This window comes from Haemorhous mexicanus, chromosome 14, assembly GCF_027477595.1.
Source record: "Haemorhous mexicanus isolate bHaeMex1 chromosome 14, bHaeMex1.pri, whole genome shotgun sequence".
Lineage (NCBI taxonomy): Eukaryota > Metazoa > Chordata > Aves > Passeriformes > Fringillidae > Haemorhous > Haemorhous mexicanus.
The window spans coordinates 11836310-11861959 of record NC_082354.1 but is presented as its reverse complement, the minus strand read 5'-3'; the positions used below and the strand labels follow the sequence as shown (position 1 = coordinate 11861959).

The 25650-nt window shown below is 46.9% G+C and overlaps 1 protein-coding gene across 3 annotated transcripts; it reads right to left on the bottom strand.

The window, feature by feature from the left end:
- Positions 1-229: 229 nt before the first annotated feature.
- TMEM255A (transmembrane protein 255A) lies at positions 230-25650 on the bottom strand. 3 transcript variants are annotated; one of them, XM_059859652.1, is made up of 9 exons: positions 25522-25650; positions 21362-21504; positions 16791-16853; positions 11983-12072; positions 10149-10211; positions 9068-9156; positions 6316-6478; positions 4948-5091; positions 230-2933 (listed from the first exon to the last, which is right to left on the bottom strand). In XM_059859652.1, the coding sequence occupies exons 1-9, from the start codon at positions 25577-25579 to the stop codon at positions 2775-2777; spliced, it is 972 nt and encodes a 323-aa protein (XP_059715635.1). In that variant the 5' UTR covers positions 25580-25650; the 3' UTR covers positions 230-2774. The 3 variants fall into 3 exon arrangements, with proteins under 3 accessions (XP_059715635.1, XP_059715636.1, XP_059715637.1); XM_059859653.1 differs by having other exon boundaries at positions 6316-6475; XM_059859654.1 differs by lacking the exon at positions 11983-12072.

The following is a 25650-nucleotide window of genomic DNA, read 5'->3' as shown; positions in this document are numbered from 1 at the left end:
GCGTGAGCGCCTTCAAAAACAGAACTTAAGGAGTTTTTGGCTAATCCTGGTAGAAAGATGTCTCAAATATAGTGAATGGAGATGGAGTTTTTTTGTTTGTTGGGGTTTTTTTGCTTGGGGTTTTTTTTTGCTTTGATTTTTTTTAAATGAAAATTTTACTCACTTTTTTAAAATAACCTTAAAGATGCTTGTAAAACAGGAGGGTTGCTAAAATGTAAAATAGAATTGGTAAATGTTTACAAAAGTCACACAATTTTATTTAACTTTGGCAAAGTAATAAAAGGGTACATATGAGTCACAAACTTGACATTCTCATAAGAAATGACAAATACAGTGCAGAATGTTGCAGTTACATTAAATGCTTTGTTTTACTCAAGCAGAATGAAACAGGTAATTCAACAGAAAATACCACTAGTAAGTTTTTAAATGTGAAAATGTACTTGTCCTTTTATAGTGAATTTAAAGCAGCAATGTAATCTTTGCTAAAATATTCCTTAGGAAAAAAAGAGAATTTGGATAATTTCCTAAGGTTAGTATTTTTCAACTCAAAACCAATGACACAATTCACCTCCTAACTGTTTCTCTGCCACTAAGTTATGTTCTCTTCAGGATGTTCAGTCCTGTCCTGTGGTGTCCCCTAGTCCTTCTAGCCCTATTTAGTTGACAGGCACAAATGGTACAGTGTTTGTCAGAAGTGGGACAGGACTGTTAGCTTTGATTTCAAAGATAAAGCAATAAAATGTTTTCTGATACTAAATTAATGTGACCTTCTGATTCTAGTTTTGTGGGGAGTTTTATCAAGAGAAGTACTGTCTGTTTTGAAATTGCCCACGATCTCTTTATCAAGAGATTTTTTACATCTCTTTAATTTAATAAAATGTAATATAAAATGGAGGATGCCCCAGTATATAAATTTATTTCCAGTACACAAATTATAGGAGCTGCACTTCAACATTCTATAGTAAAACAAAATGCCACCAGGATATGTTCTACATACACTACTGCTTTAAATCCTGTGAGCTGCATTCCTTTCTCCAGCTGTTTATTTCCCTTCTTACTGGAGAAAAGTCATGCTTGCTTCTGGCTAAAGTGTCATCCTTTAATGAACTAATATACTGATTAGTATTTGACAGTGGAAATTATAAAGTTAGTACATAGTCTAGCCTAAAGGCTTTGCAAATGCATAGGATTAAAAACAGCGTTATAAAGTGTGGGTGTACTTTGAAAAGTGAGATCAGAGACTTCAGTGTTTGTTTTTCATGTTGACAGCATTTGAATTTTTTTTTATAGATTAAAAGTAGGTGTCACAGTTTAAAATCCAACTGGGTTCTCCTCCAACCCACCAGCATGTATTCCATTCTGATTCTGAAAACCAGATTTAACTTTTAGGTACCTCTTTGTCTGCATCAGTTGCAAGTAAAGGAAGGCAACTGAGGATTAGGGTCAACAAACTGATGCCAAGGAAATGATATCTTTAGGAAATAAGGAGTAAAATGTTAATGTTGCTTTTATCCCTGAAGTAAGCTGTTGAGAACACTCAGGTTGAGCAGGTCAGATCCAAACACTGTCATCTGAAATCACTTCCTGGAGTAGAACCACACTTCAGAGGTCAGTGTGTCACATATCAAAGCTGACCTTTTGTTATGCAAGATGCATGCAAAATCTGCTGGAATCTAGATCAATCAGCACAGTCATCAGATGAAGATTGAATGAAAGTCACAACAGTAATTGCAAATTCCTCAGTTTTGTCCTATATTACAGGGTGTTGAATTTCATCCGTGTGAGACTTCTATCTTGGAGAACTAGTAGTGGGTATTCCTTGTGTGCAGCCCATAATACAGCTACTAAACCAGTGCTTATTCAGGGTGCTGATTCCGTCCATTAAAAAAGTTAAAGGGACAAGCTTAAAAAAAAATTCCCAACCACAGAAAACATAAACAAATAAATAAACAACATTTTTATTGCACTGTTTCAGTGACTTGTAGACGGTTCCAGATGTTTTTTATAGGAATACAAGGACAATTTAGGCAGTGCAACCACCCAAACTGTTGGACTTCAGCATTACCTACACAGAATTCAGAGAGAGAGAACTCCATTTCATCTTTTATCTTAAGAAGCAACCTGAAATAAAAACAGCTTGCCCCCCCTCAAAAAAGCAATATTCTGATTATTTTGCTACACATGCATGAGGCTATCCTATGATGTTATCCTTTTCAGCAGGGTTACATTTTGAGGCACTGTCACGGTTCCCCCCAAAATTTTTCCAGTGTGTTGGGCCAGCAAGTGATGTGAGCTAGGTCCTGTGTCCTCCCAGACAGAATCCCAGCAACTGGAGCCCAAAGGCCAAACAAAACCAGTGTTGAGTGGTGCTGTCTGCAAGCACCCTCCCCTCAAACAGACTGATAATCCCTAGCAACTATCAATCTTGGCTACCCTTACTTCAGCTTGGCACAAGATGGAGTAAGGCAGACCAGAGTCTGTCATCTGTGTTGGATCACTTGATTAAAAGTCAAGGACTACATGAACCAAAGAGGCTGAAATTTAGGTCACCTGCTACTCAGTGACTCATTAAAACATCAGAAGTCTGTCCCATTTGTCACAGGCCATGGTTAAAACTTCTGAAATAAGTCTCGCAAAAAAGGACAGTCCAATCTAATATTTTTATTTGCAATTATCTTCTGGATTCTCCTGCTCCCTCCCACAGTAAAATATAAATACAAAATGTTCACACTTATTTTGATGGCAAATACGTTTTTTCTTCTTTCCCACGTTCTTTATGGCGTGTAAGGTGGTGGCTTCTCAAAAGGTGGGAAATAGGGTGGTGAGTAACGAGGTGGTGCATTAGAGGCCCACATGTAGCTGGGGGACGGTGACAGGGACTGGGGGTCATCAGAGAGGCCAGAAGGAGTGGAGGCTGGAAACACGCTGGAATGCTGCAGGGAGACAGCAAAGGCTGCAATGTAACCATTTCCTAATGGAAATACTGTATCAAAGTGACACTTCATTACCAAACAGTTCAAAATTAACATTTCAAGGTTCTCCTCAGCGAATGCTACAAACAAATAACACTTCAGCTAACTTGTTGCATTCAAAGTAAGCACAGCCTGTAAGGAAGGGTTTGAAAAAGGAGGCTCCTTAGATCCAAAATTGAAGATATTTTTAAAAAATTCCCATCACTTCTGTGTGCCTGCTGCATTTCACAAAGACTGGACAACTGAAAACTGATGAGCTCCTCTCAAATCTTGGGTGTCACACACCAGCAGTAGCAACAGTGAGTGAGCTGCTCCAAAAACCAGAGAACTGGGTCTGCCATTTTAGAGTTGTGTGTGAAAGCCAGGTTTCTGCAAGGGCCTAGGCTTCCTTAGGAATTCTGGTGTGTTGTTTTTCTCCTGTGAAAAATGTGTGGAATGAGTGGGAAGCATTCTTGCACCAGAGGGAGTGCATCCTTTGGAAGGGGTTTGAGAGGCAGGGCTGGGCTTGCTCCGCGTGCTGTAGGGTGTCAGGGGAGAGGGGTCAGGGTGGTGCAGTCACTGCTTGGAGCAGAGCAGGGCTCAAAGCAAGGGAGTCTGCACAGCCAGAGGCTCAGCTAATGTTCCCGTGCAGGCCCCAAGTTCCCTGGAAGATATGCAAGGCTCAGACTTGGAATTTCATGTTAAAGAGGGACTTGGCTATATTAAATTTAGATTAGTTGAATTTATGCCCAGCTTTTGTGCCGTCTCCTGAGCCAGCACCTGTGCTCACAGCAGTGAGACCCAGACACTTTGATCTGTCTGGCTGAGCTGTGTTAGCAAAGCCCAGCAGAACTTCCAGTTACAGAGCAGGAAAATCCCCCATGCTGAGCTCTCTGCAGGTGCTGGGGCTGCCACACTGGCAAGCTCTGGGTCAGACAGAGCTTAGAACTGCTGAGAAACTGAGAAAAGGACTTTGTAGCAGAGCTTGGTTTGGCAGGCACTGAGGTTGGCATTTTTGTAGCCGCAGGACTACAGCACCAGTGACTGACCCAGGTTTCATTAATCTCAAAAATGAGTCGCAAATACATCCTAGAAGTTCTGTCTTAGGTGTTCAATTATATTTAGGAGCCCTGACAACAGCATTGTCCAGTGGCACTAGCAGCAGACCCAGGAAGTTTTAGATTTGAGTTTCCTCTAATGCATGGCTCAGATGAGGGACGTGGTGGCTATGACAGAGCACACCTCTTTGTTGATGACCAAAATCTTAAACTCTTGTTAATTAAAAAAAAAAAAAAAAATTCTCCTGTCGTGGTGGTTGTGTGATGTGTTAATTAACATCACCCCTGTGGTAAAATCCACCTGCCAGAAGAGCAGAGGAGGAAATGTCCTCATCTGCTTCAACGAGTGAAAGCTGATGTTGACAGCAAGGCTCACATGGAATTGCTGTTTCCAACAGCACAGCTCCATAGCTCAAGGAGGAAGGGATGCATTACAGCAGAGGGGATGTTTGCGGGGACCCCTCTTAGGCCAGCTGAAGCTTATGGAAAATAACCACAACAAATCAGCTTTTCAGGCATCATGTGTCTTCAGGAGCTCAAACAGCTTGTCTCCAAAAGCTCTTCTATTTCTCTCAGACACAGTAGCTGGCCTAATAAAATCTAGTGCCTGAACACCTGGCTTTGCCTCTCTCCTCCGAACCCTGCAGTGCCAGAGGCAATGCCTATTTTTAATGTGATCTCTACTAGTAAGCGATGGGCAGGCAGGCAGCAGGTCCTCCCTCTTGCCTTCACTTCAAGGACAGCTTTCGGGAAAACACTGCCTTAGTAAAAGACAGCACTGCCAAGGACCAATGCCTAGTAGGAAAAATTTGGTATTTTCTGCAGGACCAAGAAAATTAAACTGTGTGAATGACAGGAAGACAGGCCCCCGGAGTCCTGCAGGCTGCCTGGATTTAACCTTGCTGCTGAACAAGGAAACAGCCTGTAATGTTGCCCACCTGAAAGTCATAAGCAGAGTAGGGAGGCAGGTGAGGAGTGCTGTGGTAGTAGGAGTTGTAAGATGTCACTTGTGGCCTGGAGTAGTAGGTCACTGAAGGGTGTGCATTTTCAACACTGCAGTTCAGGGTAGGGAGGGAAGGAGTCTATCAAAACAAAAAGAAGAGAGTATGAGGCTGCAAACCCAATCACAGAAAGCTGACAGCTGAATGAAAGCAGAAATTATTTAAAGGAGCACTGTGTGTCTTTAGATGTCAACTCTGTTGCATTAGCAACTGGCAATCCAGTTCCCTCTCAGGCAGCAGTTACATTCCAAGGTCACTTCACTCCACAGCCACTGATTGTTTCAGATTCCAAACTACAAGCTGGCAGTAGCCCAGGGCACACCAGTACTCACACAAAACAGATTTACTTGTTCACAAGTAGGAGAAATTATTCATTACTTCCAAATTACTATCTTATTTGGTGCACTTTGTGCATTGCTGCTCATTTCTATACATCTTTGTAGGGGCTCTCTGGTGTGGATCAAATCTCAAAGGGCTGTGATGCACAGCTGGGAATGTGTCTCCTGTTTTATTTGGGAAGATATTGGTGAGTCTGAAAAGAGTTCAGAGTTCTGAAACAGTGTACCCTTAGTGCAGGGCCCGAGATTTCTTTGTAAGAAAAACGTATAGCCAGGATAACAAATCTCTTTTCTGTGTGAATGGTTTTGTGTTATTCCAAATGAGTCACAAACTGAAAAAGCCCCAAATGTATCTGTTGAACATCAGTTCTATCCCTTCATTTGAGCAGTTTAGAACAAAACCGTATGGAAGGTAACAGGCAGCCTGGTTAAGGGAAGGTATTTCAAAGCTCACATTGTTAGAACAGTATTTTTTTCATTATCTGAAGTTTGGTTTTGATCCCCAGTTCACTCTCTCAGGTTCTGCACCATTATGAAATTAGATGGAGACTTTCAGCTTAACACAGTCTGTAAAGCTCAGACTGCTACTACAAAATCAACAATTAATGAGCAAGCACCACACTTTTCCTTGTAGAATGTGAACACTATGAAAAGGAAGATCAATTTTTAAGAAAGAGCTTATTTTCAATCATCCTGGTATTGCCAACGCCTCTCTGATGGTTCCTTTTGAAAATACAGTCTCCCAATTCTGTCAATATTTTCTAACTGTGCTCAGATGGTGACAAGATCAGAAAAGTGAATCACTTTCACTTTCTCATTATAGTTATTTCTTGCCCTTCTTCCCACCCTGACTGAAGTAATGCATAGATCATTTGCATTGAAACACCAGTAGTTTCCATGATCATTTTTAAAGGCAATTTCCCTGATTTGTTTTCTTTAATGCACTGAGAAATTGATATCCTCTTACCATGTCTTTAAAGCCTCCAAGTATTGCTGCTGTAATGATCCCTAGGAACAGCCCGACTATGTTCAGAATTGTTGCCGACCAGAGCAAGTGGTAAAGGTGGATGATGTCCTGGCAGCTGCTGACATCAATGTACTCATAGTACCCTCCAGAAATCTCTACTCTGCTAGATTAGGAAAAAACAACAGTAATGATAAAAAAAAATGCACAACATATCATAAAACCTAAGCAGTACTGCTGGACAGTAAGATGCATTCTGCAACTCAGTGATAACTTGGACCTTACTGCTGAGGGAGTGGGGACAAAGCCTCCTGGATCCCATGCTTGTGGCATCCACAATCTCCCTGCACAAAGGGAGTTCTGAAACAAATTACTTGCTCTGTTCTGAAACAAATGACTTTGTGTCTCAACCTGCCTGTTATTTCTTTCATCTGAAATCTCCACAGGGGTCCTGGAAGCTTACCAAGGACAAACCGGTCTTGGAATTACCTTGGGAAATCAGAGTGTGCCCGAGGAGCAGCAGCTGCCCCCCAGGCAGTGCTGGCTGCCCTCCAGAGCCCCAGGGCAGCTGGGTGGGATCCAGGGGCCAGCACAGCTCCTGCCTGGCTCGAAGGGCTTGGCCACCAAGCAGCTCCAGCCCCTCACAGCTCTACAACAGCCTGGGCTGGCTGGAGCCTGGCACCTCGTCCTTCTGCTCACACTCCGAACCTTTTCCACAGGCAGAAAAGAGAAAAAACTCGGTCAAATCTGGTTAGGTCAGTATTTTGGAAAAGGAGAAGCAAGTCCTGCAGCACTTGGGCTGAAGTCTTGCAGCAGAATTCTTCAGGAATGACCTCTCTGGCTGCTGGGTGGGGAACAGGCTGGCCTTCAGCACAGCTTACCAGTGGCCTGCAGCAAATAGCCCTTCAGAAAACATTTATCAGGGACAAACAGTACCAAGAGCTTATGAATGACTTATCTCCCAGCTCACATCCAGGGCTAAGCTCAAAGCACATGAGAGCTTTGAGGAAAGGGGGAAGATCTGGCTCATATCTAAGGGCAAGAAGCAGATGCAGGCTCAGCTCCTCAGCAGACTCCACAAGGCCTGCAGGAAACTGCCCCCTTTCACAAGAGTCACCCTCCTCTGCTGATTACTCAACTTCTGCCTCTTTACCCTTTTTACTCCCACATTTCATTTAAGGAGGCCACTGCAGGGGACGTCACAAGGAGGAGATGAGGATTTCAATCAGAATCGAGGCACCGCAGCTTACAAAAACCCGTGAGCGGGCTGGCACAACCTCTGTGTAACCTGAGCTCCCCGCGCCCCTCTGACAATGGAACCTGCGAGTGCTGTTTGCCAGGGCTCGCTCCTGTGGAGCTGCGTGAGAGCGCGGATCCCGCAGGGAGAGCATCCCACGTTGCTCAGCGTGTCCTAGGCAGCGGGAAGGGGCTTGTCCCGCTGCCAGAGCCAGGGTTCCCAGCATCAGGAACAATGCAGGATTGCTGTCCCGTTTGCCATGATTTCCATCCTTTACATGTGCTCTAACCAGTCTTGAGTGTCCGTGCCTCTCTCACTGAGACACCACCCAGCACCTCCTCAGTGCAGGATGTTTGTGTGGCTCTAAGCAAGATTAAATAACAACTCTTCTCTTTCATCATAGAGGGGAAAGTGGGCCGGGGCAGGTCTCAGAACCAGGACTGGGGAAAAAAAAAAAAAAACCAACAAAAACAAAAGAAAAAGAAAACCAGAAAAGTTTCAAGCTTTTCTATTCCATTCCAATCAGTTCCCTCTCCAATCAGTATCCTCTCTTCAGCTAGTAAAAAGGGATTGTGTTCTGTAAACTACCCAAGGAAAGCAAGAGCTTCACGCCTCTTTCACATACACAAAGTCCTACAGAGACCGGGATCACTTCCCAGCACGGGGAACCACCCACCCTGTCCCAGCAGCAGCTTTTGATCTTCCTCCACCACAGTCAATGATTTAAGTAGAGGCCAGCCCAGCTAAGTACTGTGAGAAATGCTAAGCCTGAAACAGCCCTAGGCAAGAGCCAGCAGTAAAAAAAATCAATTTATTAATGCCTTGCTAACACACATTGGACACTCCACAAGGTATAAGCAGCACACGCTGTAAATTAAGCTGGCTTAGGCACAGTAGCCAGATCTCAGTGGTGTGATTGCTCTGCAGTGGTTCTCGATCGGGAACCACCTTCTGCCTCACTGCACAGGGCTGGTTCACCTTCCGTCCCCGTGTGAGCATGACAGACACTCACTGGGCAGAGAGGACACTGGTTTGTGCAGGCACAGATGGCACCAGCTCTTAACTCTCCTCTCTGCTAGCAGCGCGGGGAATGGAATGCTGGCAAGGTGAAGAAGAACAGTGTCCCAGGTTTTTTGCATCTTCAGCATTCTCAAAGGAAAAAACAAAACCCAGTGCCAACAGAGAAGGAAGGTGTTAAGACAAGCAACTCAACAGGTGGAAAACCTGAGCAGGACACCAAGCACGAAAGTAATGGAAATTCCTGTGCTCTCATTTTTCCAGCTGGGCTGGCTCAGAGCATGCTCACCCATAGCTGAGATGGCCTTGGTGTGTTTCACACCCTCCTTCACTCGGTTAGCTTTTGTCTGGAACTCCTCCTTGCTAACAAACTCGCTCAAGGTCCCTTCCCACAACAACTGCCATTATCTGATACTATCCTGCAAACGAGCTGCAAGCTATTGCCAAGGAGCATGATCACTGCTCCCCTTCCCATGGCCAGGAGTGGCATTTTTGGCTTACTTCCCACAGTTGTACAGGTCACAGCAGAAGCAGGTATTGGTTTTTATTTTCGGTGTGCAGGGGGCGCGGCGCTGTGGGTGACAGACCGCCTGCGTGAACACAGAAAAAAACCACATAAAGCACAGAACGACACAATCCCCAAACACAGTTTCTGCTGCTGTTTGGCCTGCTCTGCGTGTAGAATTCTCAGTGATCTCCACATCAGCTGCAGGCAGATTTTTCTTTCCTTATCTCGGTCCCACAAAGCCCTCCTATGGCAACAGAGATGCACTCGGCTGGAGCGGAGCAGTTTCCTCTCACTGTGCTCACAGGCAAGCACGTGCCTGCAGAGGAAGGAGATTCTGCAACTCCTGCTAGCAGCCAAGGCCTTGCTGAACTAACCCGCCTCATCCCAGGGCAAGGCAGAGCAGAGAGCTGTCAACAGCATGGCCCAAACTGAGAGCAGATTCCAATAGTGATACAGAACTGACCAAAGTGGTTAATTGTGTGTGCCTCTGGGTGGTAACACACATGGACAGTCCACGGCCTGAAAAGAGGGTGGACCACTCCCACACTGCTGTGTAACATTTAACTTTGCACCCTCCAGCAGGCATTCTAATTTGGCATACAATGGTTATTCAGAACTTGTGAGGAAAGCTCTGAGAGACAATCAGTGCTCAGCGAAGGCAGACAGACATCCATACACACTATCAGTATGTGGCAGGATCATCCATCCCCTACAGGCTTCTTTGGAGAAGACAACAGGAGAGGTGCAGAGGCTGGTACTTGCTGCTCATATACACAGAAATTATTGCTGTCTGAAACCTTAACCCACCACCCAGCCCCTATGGATGCACAGCTGAAGAGCTAGACAAACTGGTGAATTTTCCTATCCTACATCCCCTTCTCTCCATCTGCTCTGTCACTACTGAGGCAGTACATGGAGAACCCCCCTCCGAGGGCTCCCAGCACCCTGCTGCCACCCCAGGCCCAGCCTCCCGCCTCCTCCTCACTTTGCAGACCTCCAGGACACTGGAGCAGGTTCCTTCCCCTGCTCCAAGCAGCTGGGCCCTTGGCAGGACTCAGCAGGACCTGCTCTCACCTCTGGTGGGGTCGTGCTCTTGGAGTAGTACTGACACCGCCCCGCGTACAGCGGCCGCAGATCCTGCCAGAGAGAAAGCACCAGGCTTAGCCCTGCAGCAAAAGCAAACTCACCCAAAGGGGCTGGGAAAGGGACCACACTTTAGAGAGACCCTGATCTCACACCAGCACCTCGACACAGCCCCCTCTGCAGCCCCCACCCCAGTTCCCTGAGCCCTGGGTGATGTTTAACCCTGGTCCTTGGAGGCATGGTAGTGTTACAGCCAGCATGGGAGGTGCAGTCTCTTAATCTGGGCTCTTTGGGTGACAGTGGCCATCCTGAATGGAACAGACACAGACCAGGTCTGCTTGACCTATTTCTGAAGGATCTTGCTGAATCATAGCAAATTTTCATTAATTGTTCACAAATTTGTCCTTCCCGTGCTCTTCAGTGTCTTGTGGGAAAGCTCTGGAGGATCATCAACATCCCAGCCTGCAAACATGCATTAATGCTTCCCTTTGTGGCAGCTTGATCTCCAAGGCAAAACCTCATGGAAAGCAATGCCAGACATGTATTCACATCAGCAAGCCCTTCCCAGGAGCAGCCAAACCAGCTCTCCAGGTGTCTGATCCAAAGCTCAGGCTGGCAGGGCAGTGGCAGCAGCTGGCAACAGGAAGAATCCTTTGTGCTGGTGTGGCAGAAGCACTTTTCCAGCAAGGTGGTGACATATTTGGACTGTCAGGTGGTAAAGTGAGGCCAAAAGCGCATCTGTTCATCAAGAGGCAGAAACCAAAGCCTCTGTCATCACAACTGCTCAGCTCTGGTTGCCCAGATGTGCAGCCACCCCCAGAGCCAGCTGGGAGGAGCTGCCAGCTCATGCCACAACCCAACCCAGGAGGTCACACCCTCCCAAAGGGGGTCAGAGATGGCCCAGACTTGCTGGTTTCATCCAGACAGACAGATGGACACCCATCACACAAGTGAGAGGAGCTGCCCTTTGCTCTGCCAGCAAATCCTGCCATCCAACCACCTTTCCACCACTGGAGTGCTCAGGGGCAGGAAAGAAGAGCCAGCTTCACAAGGAGCATAACTAGCCAGCTGACACAGGGAGTTTCCATTTCATGGGTAATTCTGACCCTCTGAAATTCTTTTCCATTCTCATACAAATAAACTCCAAATCTGTCTTTTAAATCCTTTTTTGCCAAAAATTTCAAAAAAAGTCATCAAACTGCAGAGTTGCAGGACAAAAAGCTGTTTGCAGTTACAAATTTCAATCAAAAAGCAGAAATGGAATTGTGTCTTTTTATTTGTGTAATAATAACTAGAGCTTCTGCACATCCCTCTGTACTAGTGATTGGTCATGACAGCAGTAGCTCATAATTTTTTAAGTCACCAAATGGAAACTGAGAACCTACTGCAAATGTTTCCTGTTTATACTGCAACACTTCAGTGAGCTTCGTATCAAATTGCTTCATTCTACTACAGCATCCAGTGATTCCCTCTGCATTAAGAACCAGCTCTGCCAACATTTAAAACAAAATAGATGCTACTGCTCATAGCTTGTCCCTTGGCAATAGCTGTAATTCACATTACATCTTAAGTGTTCTGATACTCAATAAACACATAAAGCCAAAAAAACCCAAAGCAAAGCTTTAAGATCTTAGTGCTTTCCACTAATTTTTAAATATTTTTTTAAATGATAACATTTTTCTAAAGCTCGTGATTTAAAGCAGCATTCAGCACATGATACATATTTACAGGGTTTGATGTAGGCTGATACAGGCTTGCAGATACCATCACTTGTTTTCTTAGAGTGAAAGCATGGCAGGACCTGTGTTTCCCTGGCAGCACTTACGATGTGTCTGGCAGCAAAGACACCGTCTACAATGGCACAGCAGAACGCGGCGATCACACCAAAGCTGATGAAGACGATCGATGCAACCAGCTGAGAAAGGAAAACAAAGCAAGGTATCACCTGCCTCTCCACAACCAAGTGATCAGTGCCCTCTCCACAAGGATATGTAAAGCACGGTCGATAAGCCCTGCAGCAATCAATGACCCAGATGTTGGCCCAGGCTGCGCAGCCTGCTCTGGCTGAAGGCACTGGATGTGTGTCTGCTCTGCCAGAGTGGCAGGAGTAGGAGCATTGTGCCAGACTGGCTCTCTGGGGACTTCATAGAGTAATGCAGGTTTTTTCATGACTCCAATAGGCTAAACTTGGGCTGAGGATACACCTCCTCTTCTGGCTGCTGCTGTCCTTAACTCTCCCCTGGAGAGATAGAGGATTTCTTCTCTCCTCATCCTAGAGTGCTGTGGTGAGCTGCTCCTGTGAGCACTTCCTGAGCTGGGAGGATGCAGGAGACTGCAGGGTGTGAACCCCTCTGCAGGGACTGTGCCTTCAGGGAGCAGCACTTGGACGCAGGCACAAGCACAAAGCCATGAGCAGAGGGCAGTGACCAGCCCATGCCATGGGTGCTGTACACCCTCACCACAGCTTGGCTGGGCTCTGGTGCCAGCCTGTGCCAAGCACAGTCCATCCAGCTCCCACTGGAGAGCTGCAAGGAGAGAGACTTCCCTCCACCTGCAGCTTGAGAAGGGCAGTCAGACAGGCATGATCCTTTTCCACTGGCCCCATCCTGCCCGTTCTTAAAGTTAGGGTGAAAGCATTCAGCAGGTAAAGCAGAAATAATCTCCAATCCAGGTATGAGAAACAGTGTCTATTCCCACAAGGCCACCTCAAACACCACCTCTGCCAAAGAGCCCTGCTCAGCTGGGGGAGCCTGCACCAGTGCTGACAGAGCCCCTCTCAAACCTGAACTCAGCTCAGCTGCTGCCTCTGGGCTCCTGAGCAGCTCCTCACACGCAGAGCTCCCAACACTGATCCCATCCCCACTGCCAAAGCACACTGGGGATATCAGCAGGGCTGCAGGGGGAGGGCAAGAACAGCATTCAGACAGCCAGGGCCACCAGATGCAGCTTGGGGAACAGCTTTCAATATTACTTCACATATACTGAAATATGTTATTTCAATATATTGTCAGTATTTCAGTGTAAAGAACAGGAAGCTCCCCGCTGGTTTTCCAACTCTGGTGACTGAAACCTTCAAGTGTCAGTTGCTGGCAGCTGTAAGAACTGTTTCTCCACAAGTACAAAGGTGACTCTGGTCATGGGGGAGTTGTAAGCAATAGTAAAAATCTCCACAGCCCAAATACAAAGCTAACAGTTATCCCTGCCAGCACTGACAGATACCTCAGGTCTCCTGACTTGGGGATGTTTGCTTTAAAGATCCAGGTACTAACTACAGTCTGCTTGAAAACCTTGGCTCCTGCCACTGCCCAAGGCTCCAGCTCTCAGAAGGACAAGCCTAACCCCCAGACAAATACAATTCAGAAGGATCCTATGTGTGTTTCTAGAGTACCTCAGGATTTTTAGGCTAATCACACTTATCTACATTTCCCTAGGTGGAAACAGATCTTGTTCCAGTGACCTCATATATAGACCAGATCAGCTTGAACAAGGACTGGAGATGCCAGAGGGCTCACCTGGGGCAGTGGAAATGGCTTACTTAAAAGTGACAGAAAATAAAGTGGTTTTGTAGATGAGGCAAGCATTCAAGGCACAGGCATTGGACCTGCAGCAGCAGAGAGAGCAGGCAGTGAAAGGATCCCAGTGACAAAGTGAAGGGTCATGACCACAACAGGCTGTTACTGGAATATTAGATGCTGTGCCACAAAGTACTAGCAGATGGCAGCAGGTGACAAGTTTTCCAGGACCAGATCCTCCACTGATCCTGTTTCTGTCAGCTGTAAACTCCTGCATTTCTTCCCCACTCAGCCCCACCTTGGCATGTCGGAACCCAGCTCACACCATCCATTACAAGGTCACACTGTCTCACTTCCAAACCAGGGACACCACACAAGCAGAGCAAGTCCAGTTTTGGTGGAAGACACGGGGTTTATGGCTTAGGTTATTTTGTAGCAAGTTTAGTCTTTTGTTTCATACACACATGAAAGAGGATATTTACCCTAAACAGCATGAGCCTTAGAGATGGGAAGTGAGCCAAACACTAAATATATACAATTAGGGAATTTGTCAGTCATCTCTGCTCACAGACAGGAGCTGCTAATATGGTGGGTTAAAATAAATACAAAGTTAATGATACTTTCATAACAGCCCTACCAAGAGGTAAGTATCTGATGCTCACTTTATTTACATTACAGTTTTCTCCCTCTCAGATGTAGAAAGAAAAGCCTGAAAACCACATACTGTGAATTTATGGTAGAGACAAAAATCAAAAAGCAAATAGAAACATACAAATGGAAAGGAATGAAAGAGAAGAAATGTCTTTAAAAATAATGTCTTTACAAACAAACTGATAAGGCCAGATATGGAGAGGAGAAAGAAGCAATGGGGGGAACCATAAATTCCATAGGAATTCCACTAATTGACACAGACAGTTACTGGAGACTGTGCTAAATCTCTGGATTTAGAGAAAAAGAACAGAGACACAAGGAAAAAGAAAAAAGGGGGGGTATACATTAGAAGGGGGTATTAGGTGTCTCAGGAAGTCTGTATCTCTCATGTACCTCAGCCAATGGGGAAAGAGAGAGGGAAATGAGGCTGGGAAATGAGGATAAAAAGAGGCTGCGTCCCCTAAACATTTTGAGAGACCCCAGGGGAAATGAACCATGGCCTCTCCCTTTATTCAGTAAAGTTATAGGACTCCTCTGTCTTCTTTTTGGACATCAGTCTCTAGTGTTTGTGGATTAATTTTCTTGACAAAATAAATTTTAAAAATCCCAGTTTTCAACTTGCCAACAAGATTATTTTTGATTTGGGGTTGATAATACTGTTACTGTAGCAAGCAGAAGTCCCTCCCTAGAGCTGTGTGATATTATTGACTGATCCTCACTCATGTAACTCCAGATGAAGTCAGCCACACAAACAGCATTCAGTCAACAAAAGACAAACTTGGTTTGGACAGGGCAGGAGTGTCCTGGGCTGAGGTTCCCTTTAGGTGATGGTACAGCCCCAGATGAGCTGTGATGGTGCTGGTTCTTACTCTCCAGGGCACAGATGATTGTCATAAAGGTGTGTAAATTGCTGACTCCTCACTTGGAATCTGCTGAGTGGGCAGTGGGCTGAGTGCCAGAGCTGCCTGAGCAGTTCCCTATGGGCACAAAAGCTTTGCTTTCCCTTCCCTTCCCTTCCCTTCCCTTCCCTTCCCTTCCCTTCCCTTCCCTTCCCTTCCCTTCCCTTCCCTTCCCTTCCCTTCCCTTCCCTTCCCTTCCCTTCCCTTCCCTCCCCTCCCCTCCCCTCCCCACCCTGGCATGGAGGTCAGTACACCTGGGTGGGAAAAGCCAGGGGTCTGTTCCTGTCAGCAGGGTGGGGAAGTGCAAAGTGCTCCTGCAGGTTGGCTCTCCCCATCAGCCACACTGTCTGGCTCCACTCCTCACACTCAGCAGAGTCAGGCAGGTGTTCTGTCACCTCACAGACAGACACCTGCACCAGAGCACAGCTGCACAAGCTGCTTTTGGCTTTACTGCCTTCAGCTGTGCAAGAAGCCAGACCAAGGCTGCCTTTTAGCAAACTAGGACACAGGGGAAGTTCAGAGAAGTTGAAAAAATAAATCCTTCACGGCCAGTGGTATCACAGAAACATGCAATGGACAAAGCTGCAACTGTGAAGTGCTCCTGGGTAAGGAGGACATGTGACTAAAGCACAGGGACAATAAGTGACAGCTACTGCATGTCCTCTCTGCCAGCAGAGTGGAGACATGCTCACTGCCAGCCCAGGCAGCAGTGATGCAATCCCTGCAAAGCTGGGTCATGAATGTTTTTTAGGACACAAAATGACAGAGACATGAAAAGAATAAGCTCAGGCCACCCAGGGCTCTTCAGAATAATCAAACAAGTCAGAGCCACACTATCACTTGTGGGCACTCCTGTGAAGAGTCCAGGACTGGCACAATATGGTCATTGCTCAACCAGACACTGACATGCTGCTAATAATACATGATGAGCAAGAGGCTGAAATCCTGCTAGGACAGAAAGAACAGGGATATGTTGCTCTTGCAAAGCCAGGGTGAAAACAACAAAAATATCCCCTGGGAAACTCACCTCCCCTGCACCCTGTCTGACTGTGGGAAAGGCAAATGTCATCTCCTGCAGGGTCTGCCTCACCCTCTCCTCCTGCTCTGCAGGGAGCACGCCATGTGCAAAGCAAAGGCAGCACAAAGGCAGACTCTGGATTTGGACAGGAATTTCTCCCATCTGCCTTTGCAGAAGCTGCCTTGGCCTTGGTCAGCAGAGCACACAGCTAACCTGACCCCTGAGCCCCCTCCAGCCCTGCCACAGCAGGACAGGCTGCAGGGACAGCCCCACCTCCCTGGGCTCTCTGCAGCCTCAGAGCAGCAAGGCTGCAGGGATCTCACTGCCAGGGCTGGGGCAGGCACTGCCCAGGGGGCTGCAGCTGCTCTCCTGAGTGAGACAGGGGCAGGAGGCAGAGCCCCCACAGGGGCCTCCCGGGCTGCCAGGAACCATCCCCAGCTCTCAGGAGGTATGCAACACTACCCCAGAAGAGTTGGGAAAACCTAAAATAATACTCTTTACGCACAGTATTTGAGTTAGTAATTTTTTAGTAAAGTTTTTATAAAGAACTTACCATTTGTCTTTTGTTTTCTATCAAGTTTGATCCGATTATTCCAAGGAACGACCCAAAACCAAGCTGAAAAACAATGTAGTGTTAGCATTTAGTTCAGGATGATAGCCAAGATATTTTTCAAACAGACAGAACACAGTTAAATCCAGAAGCAGCAAAAGAACATTCTGCTGATGGGTGAGCTCTCTTCCTTCAGCAAGAAGTCAGTGGAGTCTCTCACTAGCAGGAACTATCAGGTGTAGCCCATATATGGCACTAAAAGCATGTGCAGAAACCAAAAGGATGAGTTCTGAATTCCATCCCCCCAGTGATGCTGAGGAATGGCTGGTGGATGAGGATATGCATTGCTGTCTTGGAGCAACCCTACAAACACTCAGAAGCCTCCAGATGCAAACCTAGCAGGATCAGTGCACTAAGACCTCCAGGACCAGGATTCTGTGGCCTCACTGGGCTTGTGAGCAACCACCTCAGTTCTCAGCTCAGAGGGTTCCACAATGTGCAGCATGAAATAAAGGAAATTTATACTTTGGAAGATTTATCAGTTTTCTGTCTTCTCTTACTCCTCCCTCATTTCCAGGGGTGAGGATGCATCAACCAGGGTGCTCTACCAGAAGAGATCACACTGGCCCAACAGAATAAGGCACTGCAGCCAAAGTATCTTTTCTGGCTGCTGTAACTGAGTGCACTCATTGCAGCTCAGTGAAGTCAGCCAGGAGAGCAATTTCCCACCTCCTTTCTACATAGCCTTAAGCTACACTAAGAAGAAGTTTCTAGGACAGAGCACACCTCAGCCAGGACAGAAAGAGGGACTTCAAGCAGGAACCATGGACTAAGAGGGGAGATGCAAAAATAGAATTATGCCACACTGAGAAAGGGCTTTGGTTGGTGTAGAGCATATCCAACCCCATTTCCATGGGTTGGCAAAATAAGAAACACTGGAAAAGTCCTACAGCTGGATCTGTCATACTAAGGAGGTGCAAATCCAGACAAGAGACCAAGGGCCCATGAAGATCCATGTGAGAATGCCCAGTAATTGCCCAACTCCCCAGAAAGAAAAACAAGGCATGAGACAAGCTGTAGTGATTCAAAAATGAGTCAACTACCTTGGAATATATTCTTTGAGATGCTGGAATAGAAAACAAAGGTTTGATGAATCCAGTACTAACAGGCAGAGGCAAGTGCAGAGATCAGCAGACACAGATGTGATGTAAACTTGGGCTTCAGTCTTCCCTTGCCCTGCTTGAGCCCAGCAACCTTTGGTGCAGTGCTGCAGGCAGGGAGGGCAGCTGGCTCGAGCAGCAGGGATTCAAGTGGAGCAGCTGATCAGGCTGCTGCTTCCCCACTGCCTGGCTGGCACTCTGAGCTCCTGCAGACCCCACACCAGGCACAAACTGCCATGGTGGGAAGCACTGCAGTGAAGCCAGGGTCTCCTTACCACTGGGGTGGCAAACAGGCAGGGCAGAGCCCTAGGGCACTGCTGAACTGCCCCACACTGACCTGCCAGGGCTTCTGGGCTTATTATTTAGCTCAGGCAAACAACACCTCCACCTTCCTAAAGTAACAGATTTATAGTTCAAGTCCAAGCAAAAAAAAAAAAAAAAAAAAAAAAAAAAAAGGGGAGATCCAGACATTAACAGTGATGTGGATCCAGGTGTAATTTTCAATCAGGTGATATTTAGCAGAAGGAACTTGTGTGGTAACACACACCTAAGGCAAATACTCAAGAAAAATGTTTTGTGTCCTTTGAGCTTTAAGAGAAATATCCACATGGTGTTTCAGAGCAACCTCAAAACAAAAGGTGAAATGCTTTAGATAATTTAAGATAATTCAAAAGAAGAAATTAGAACAAGTCTGTACATGCAGCAGGTGAAGACCAAATAAATGAGTGGATTCTCATTAACAGGAATTCTCATTGCACTAATGGAAGAACTACTCATTCTTCCACGGATGGGACAAAGAGATCTCAGTAATGTTCCTCAGGTACATCATTTGTTTGCTGGTGGATGTGATCTCCTGGGATCTGTCTGGAAGGAGGACAGGACACAAAGTGAATGTGCTTTTCCAGAGTAAAGCCCCAAGCCAACATCCTTGGCAAGGAACCATCAGAGAAGAGGTTTGCCAGTGAAAGCCTAAGAAAGGTCAGTAATTCACACAGATTCTGGCAGCTGCTGTAACTTGGAGACAACACACATATCTCACACTCTCACTTCCCCAGGGCTCCTTGTCTTCTGCACCTGAGCATTACTTTTGTCTGCTGAACATCACTGCTGTGCTCTGGGCTTCCCTGTCCCAGGTCAGTCATCCAGCCAAGGTGAGGACATTTCCCACACAGACACAGCTCAGGTATTCACTGATGTAGCTGTGAAGGTGTGGGTGGTCATGGAGGAGGGTGAAGGCATCCTGGCTACAGGATGTCACTGAATCCTCTGCTTCAGCTTCTCCAATTCTATCAATGAGGGACTGAGCTGCTAGAGAAAAAAAACAAAAACAAAAACAAAACCTTAAAACCCTCAAAAAACCCAACCAAACAAAATCCTAATGATGTGTGGAAGATCTACAGTGCCTGGTTCTGTCCTTCCTTGGAAGCAGAGGCCTGGGAAGATAATCCCCTGCATTGAAGCAAACATCTTTGCATGCTTCCTCCTCACACAAGAGGTGCTTGCCCAAGAAACACAAGCTGAAGGAGGAAAGAAGGGTGGTTTAGGCATGGCAGCAATGAGACATCTGATCTCTGAGTTCGAGAAGAATTTGGACAATGCCCTCAAGCACATGGTGTGATTCCTTGGGTTGTCCTGGAGTTGGACTTGATGATTCTGATGGGGGTCTTCCAGCTCAGAGCATCCTATGACTTTATGATTCTATGTTCCATAAAATGCTTCCAGCCATGGAACTGCTTCACACACAGAAGTCACCCACCATGCAAAGAGACTTCTGGCTCTATCTGCTTGAGGACAACTCATGGAACACACATTCACTGCAGCCAGCCCTTTTTCCCCAGTAAAGGGAGAAATCCCAGCTTGTTATGAAACATCAGCTATTTTAAGCACCTTCTGAAGCATCCAGCAGCACACTGAAATGTTTCCCTGTGCAGCGAGACAGGTGAGGTCATCACACATTTCCACAGAGCAGATTAATGAACCTAGGTGGGGAATTTGGTGACAAACCCCAACTGCCAGGGTGCCTCTGAATAAAGTAACTCAACGCCCTTCCCAAGTCCAGGACTTCATTAATTCCTTGAGCAGACAAAGCCTTAGAAAAGCGAAAGGATGCTGACGTTCCCGGGCCATAAATAGCTCGGGAGATGTCAAGGGGACGTGAGCAGCAGACTCTGCCCATTTGCATCATCTGCAGGACCTGCTCTGAAGCACGAGGCTCTGCTCAGGCTGGCACAGTGCAGAGTAGGTGTGGAGAGTCTGGAGCCAGTCTGTCATCTTTCTCAACACCTTCCTTCTATACTTCTCTTCAAAAAAGATCAGGCCTAAATGCAGGAGGTACTGGGACAAGCCAGAAAACCTAAACAGAAGAGGCCCAACAGAACCTGTAACAATGTTCCACACTGCAATGGCTGTAAAGGGGCTTTCTTCAGATGTAGAAGAACTTGGGCACAGAAAGTATAACCCTCCCTGAGATCAGCCATGCATGGCAAATAAATCAAACAGCAGTAAGACAAGAACAAGCCTCCACCTGGTTTTCTGGAATGGTTTCCAGCCTCCAAATTCAAGGCTCCAAATCAAATGTGCAGCATCCTACAGGTGTTACACCAGGAGCCTCTAGCTGGGGCTACTGGCTGCATTTAATCTACTGAGACACCTAATTTGATTGCAGTTCAGTGCTTCTTTTTCAGCATGTCTTAGACATGCACAGGAACAGAGCAGGACTTGCAGTCCAGCTCCTGTTAGACCTCTGCTCATGCCAGGAGGGTCATGACATACTTGCCCGTCATGCTTCTGTAAGAGAGCATACATCTAATGGCAGGAAGGCTGGACACCTGTGGTCTTCTCTAAATTAAGCCACGTGAAGCTAAAAGATGGTTCTTTCCCATTTTCAGCTGCTGATAACAAAAAAGAAGAAATGGATGTGCTCGTGGCTTTGATGTACAGGCTCCCCTGGCAATCTGCCACAGCTCCTTGTCCAGGGACTCCAATTTGTTAAACACTTCTGCAAGTAAACTTTATGACCACAAGTTCATGTTACCAGTATTTCAAAACCTGGTCTCTCAACTGCTTTTGGCAGTAAGGTCCTTCTTTGTCTTACTTCTTCCTGGGCTTAATGTGATCTATGTAAACAAAGAAGTTCTAAAGTTGCTTCAACTGACATAAAATCTATTTATCTGTCTCATCAGTAGCTCAAAAGCAAGTTATTACCTAGGCTCAGAGGAAGCTGCCACTTGGATGGGATTTTTGCATGGGAATGTGCAGCAGGTGCAAAATAATCATAAAACAAATAAATCAAATGGTAATGAAGAAGCTGAGCAAAATATTCAGGACAAAATCACCCCTTATAACATTTTCAGCATTACAAGGGACTTTGTAGGCAATAAGTTTTCTAGACCTACCTAGGAGTTCTATACTTACAATAACCCCTGGGTAATAACCTCCAACAGTCACATTTTGGGTTCTTGTTGTAGCAGCTAGGCCCACCGTTAGAATTAATACTGACACAATGAGGAGAGTCACAGTTACGTAGAGGGAATTTCTTTTTCTTCTATTGAACGACCCTAAAAACACACACACAACAGAATTTGCTGATTCCATCTGGGGAGAGACACAGCACCACAAATTTCTCCTCCCACTGCCAACCACGCCACGGTGAATTTCCCTTCTTCTGACTTGAGAATATTTTTGGGTTTGCCTGTCACTTTTCACCTTCACTAACATTGCTGTGACGTAGATGAAGAGAGCCTTAAGAGCTGCAGCTCTGCAAAGCTTATTTAGATACACTGGAGTCTCCCAGTCCCTCTAGCCTGGAGCAATTGAGCTAATGAGAAATATTCACATTAGACATTTATATACTTTCTGATCTACTTGCATCAAGCTTAATAATCCCACTGCATGCTGCTTGTTCTGAGAGGGGAAATTCGACTGTAATCATAAGGCATCCACAGTTTTCCATGCAAATAAGACATCACCAGTAACAGCCTCTTCTCCTCTACTTTCAGCAAGGACCAGGTATTTTTAGATGCTTGAATAATGAATTTGTGGATTAGTAAAACTCATCTACAGTTGCCTGATGAGTTTTTTTTTTTCCTATATTTATAGATCTCCCAAATGAGCATAAACATAAAAGAGTGATTCCACCAGCCAAGAGGAAGGCTGGCTGTGACACTATGCTCAGCAACATCTTTGGGGTGTATTTGGTCTGCATGTGCTTTGCCATCTTTGTGTCACTTTGTGGAACAATCCTTTTGATCATATTCAATATATTATGTAGATACAACCCAGCACCTGCAAGAATGGCTGGGAGGATAATGGATTGTAGGGGCCCCTGCCTGAATCCCTGTGGGCTGCTGGGGCCACCCTGAATCCCATTTCCACAGCCTGGGGCTCTCCAACAGGCCCTGGGAGCAGGTAAGGGTATTCCCACCCCAGAGGCTCCCAGCACCTCTCTGGGGGTTTCAGGGAAGGGCAGGAACGTGTCCCAAGGGCAAGGAGCAACTTTCACCATGCAGAGTGCATTCCCTAAAGCAAACCACCTTGGGAATCCCCATGTGCTCCCTGGCAGCCTGGGCACAGTGAGGTAAAACACCTGCAGAAAGGCCCTGGGGAAGACTTGGTCAAGCCAAGCACAACCTCCTTGTCCAAACTCTCCAGAAAAAGGAGCACACCAGGCCCTGCTGGGCAGCTTTCTGTCTCAGAGGTGCACACCCCAGGTGCCCCCAGGCCCTTCTGTAGGATCTGTGTATTTATGCCAGCAGATAACGAGATCCTTTCACCCCAACAATGATGATGCAGCCATACCAACCCACACAGGCTGCTGCAAACGATCTCCCTTCCTCCACAGGGACAGCTTTCCACAGGGAAAGCCCAGCAGCTCCCCTGCTCCTCCACACCAGCTCCAGCCCAACCCAGGAGCTGTGCAGCTGGCAGCAGGGCTCCCTCTCCATGCTCTGGGCTGCCATGGGCACAGGGCTGGATCATTTCACCTACAGATGAGCTTGAAATCACAGACAAGGGCCAAACTTGGGGCTTAAAAACCCAACAGATGGAGAGCACAAAATCACAGAAGGGTAAGGTTGGAAAAGACCACTGGAGGACATCTAGTCCAACATGAAAGGCAAGAGAGGTCTATAAAAAACGAGGACTATCCTTTCTGACTGACCTGCTGTCTCTGGAAGGAAAGCTCTCCACCCACAAACCTTCTGCTCATGTTCCAGAGCACAGGTCTGACTGCACCACCGGGACATCACTGGTCCTAAGAGCAAGGAGCCTGACAGCTGCTTAGTCCTTAGCTGGAATAAACAGCTAGATAGTTGCTAATATCAAACAAAAAAATATTAAATAACGGCTAGAGAACCCCAAGATTCAGGCTGGATATTTTATCAATGATCCTCAGTCTTTCAAGCCATGTTTTACAGGCTGGAGGTAAAGGTAGGTGACTGTTTGCTGCAGGTCACATTTGGGGTTACTCTCCTACATCTGCCAAATAAGTTAATAATAGAAAATCTAGGGTTCTAAATCACTCAAAAGTCATTAAGAGATGAAGCCATTCTATATGTACTGCCTCACAAATACTATCATTGTGCCACACTTCAGTTTCAATGCAACCATTTAAATGCAAGTGTCCCATAAACATCTTAAAAAATCCAAAACAGTGGGACCAAAACTGGAGAAAATTTGCTGCTTCTTACATAGATTAGTTCTGAAAGGGAAGAAAGGATGAATTCATGCTGCTTCCACAGAATTACCAAACTTCTGATTACTGCTATGGCTTGGCTGGCAAATGAGCAGAGGGCAGATAAGCCCAGCCAGGTGTTCCTTACACAGCTCCTGTGGGCAGGGTCAGGCTGGGGGGTGCAGATGTGTGCAGGGCATGGCTGGGGGGTGCTGTGGGCACTCACACACCCCAGCCAGTTCTCCTGCACTGCCACCACAAATGCTACAAAAAGTTACCACGAAAACCACTCTAAAAGGAGCATCTTGAAACACCATGTACAGATGCTGTATTTGTTTCACCACCATTGTGTTTTTCACTCTTAATTTCTGTGTTGTTTCCCAGCTTAGGACTGGCACACACCAACATTCAATAGAGAACAGAAACATAAGGTTTCAACTAGAAATTTTCTCAAAGCTTTTCAGTATTCCTCATAAGATTAAAAAAAAAAAAATTTAAAAGCTTTTATTTCAAGTTCAGACAAAATCAGCCATAATCTTCCAACTTGATATTGAAAAGAGAAGTGAAACGGAGGAGATAATGTGACTACCTCCACTTTAGCTCTATATTGGGATATTAATTACATTTTTTCCTTCTCTGAAAACACATTGCTACGTGTGTAGAGAGAAAGTGGTTTTGTACTTCTTTAAGGATGCCTGCAGCTGCTTCAGCATACAGACTCACCCAGTATCTCTCTAATAGCTGCTGAAGGGCTGCTCTGACAAAATCCTCTCCCTCAACATTAATTTCTGCTGGAAATATTCCCCATCAGATCATCTTCCTGTGTGCTCCTGAGCTTGGTATAGTTCTGTGCACAGAAGCTGAGCTACGGCAGCTTTGCTATCTCTGCTTTTAAGAGACAGCAATAGCCTTTTCTCTGTGATTTATCCCAAACAGACACCCCAAAACTTGCAGTGCTTACCACAACATAAGTAGACAAGGTGATTCACAACACTGTGCTGAACTCTGTTAGGGAACTGTAAAGAAATTTATGCCATCCATAGCCTGGCTATTGCTTTTGCTAAAATGGCACTCCAAATGGGCACTGGTTTTAGAATGATCATTTTTCTTTTAAGCATCAGAAACATCCTCTTGTTATATTTGCCCTATAAGTCACTCCAAAGACAAGGCTGTCGCAGGTTTTTTCAGATTACTTTAAAAGTTTGCAATAATGCGTATCTTTGAACTGCCCTTGATTCACATTTTTTTTTTTTTTTTCACGATTATTAGAAGAAAATGGACAAGATGGCACAGAAACACGACCGACTTCTCCATCTTGTTCTTTGGGGGAAAAGCCAGAAGCGAAGAATAGGCACTGAGTAGCAGCTCAAGGAAGAAGCCAGCTCCAACTTTTACCCCGGGAGAACGGGGGGCAGATGGCACCGAGCCTCCCTCTTCCCAGCCCCTCTCCTTTCGTCCCATTTTTCTGCTACAAAAACGTCACCGTGGGAGCTGTGACCCCACGGCTCCGACTGCGGGCCCGGCACGCCCGGGCGGGGGCTGCGGGGCCGGCGGGGCGGTGGGAGGGAGGGCAAATCGCGGGTAGGGACGAGGGGTCCCCGACCTCACTGGGGCTGCGGGGGGCAGCGGCCGCACTCCGCCCCGTTCCGAGGGATGCTGCCGCTGCCGCGGGGCCGCAGCCGCCTCCGTGAGGGATGCCCCGCCGCGGGGTCCCGCCGCAGCGCCCCGGGGCTGCGGGAACACACGGCCGGAGCCGCGCTCGGCCGGCGGCGGGGCGGGCGGGGGGAACGGCGGGGGCGGCCCGGCCGCCGCAGCCCCGGCGGGGTCCCCGGGGACCCGGCGCCCCGCACGGCCCCGCGGCCAACCCCGCGCCCCCCGGGATCCCCCCCGGGCCGGCACTCACCCACGGAGTCGGGCAGGGCCACGCCGGCCGGGCGCTGCTGAGTCAGGGACTGCCGCATGCTGCCGCCGCTCCCGCCGCAGCCCGCCGGGCCACGGCGGCGGCACAGCCCCGGCACCGGCACCGGCACCG

Excerpts from the sequence above, each read along its gene's own strand:
- TMEM255A (XM_059859652.1), bottom strand. The coding sequence starts at position 25,579 with ATGCGGCAGTCCCTGACTCAGCAGCGCCCGGCCGGCGTGGCCCTGCCC. Across the intron at positions 21,505-25,521 it reads GGCCCTGCCCGACTCCGTGG|GGTCGTTCAATAGAAGAAAA; the intron begins GTGAGTGCCGGC and ends GTGTGTTTTTAG. Across the intron at positions 9,157-10,148 it reads AGAGCACGACCCCACCAGAG|GCGGTCTGTCACCCACAGCG; the intron begins GTGAGAGCAGGT and ends GTGTTCACGCAG.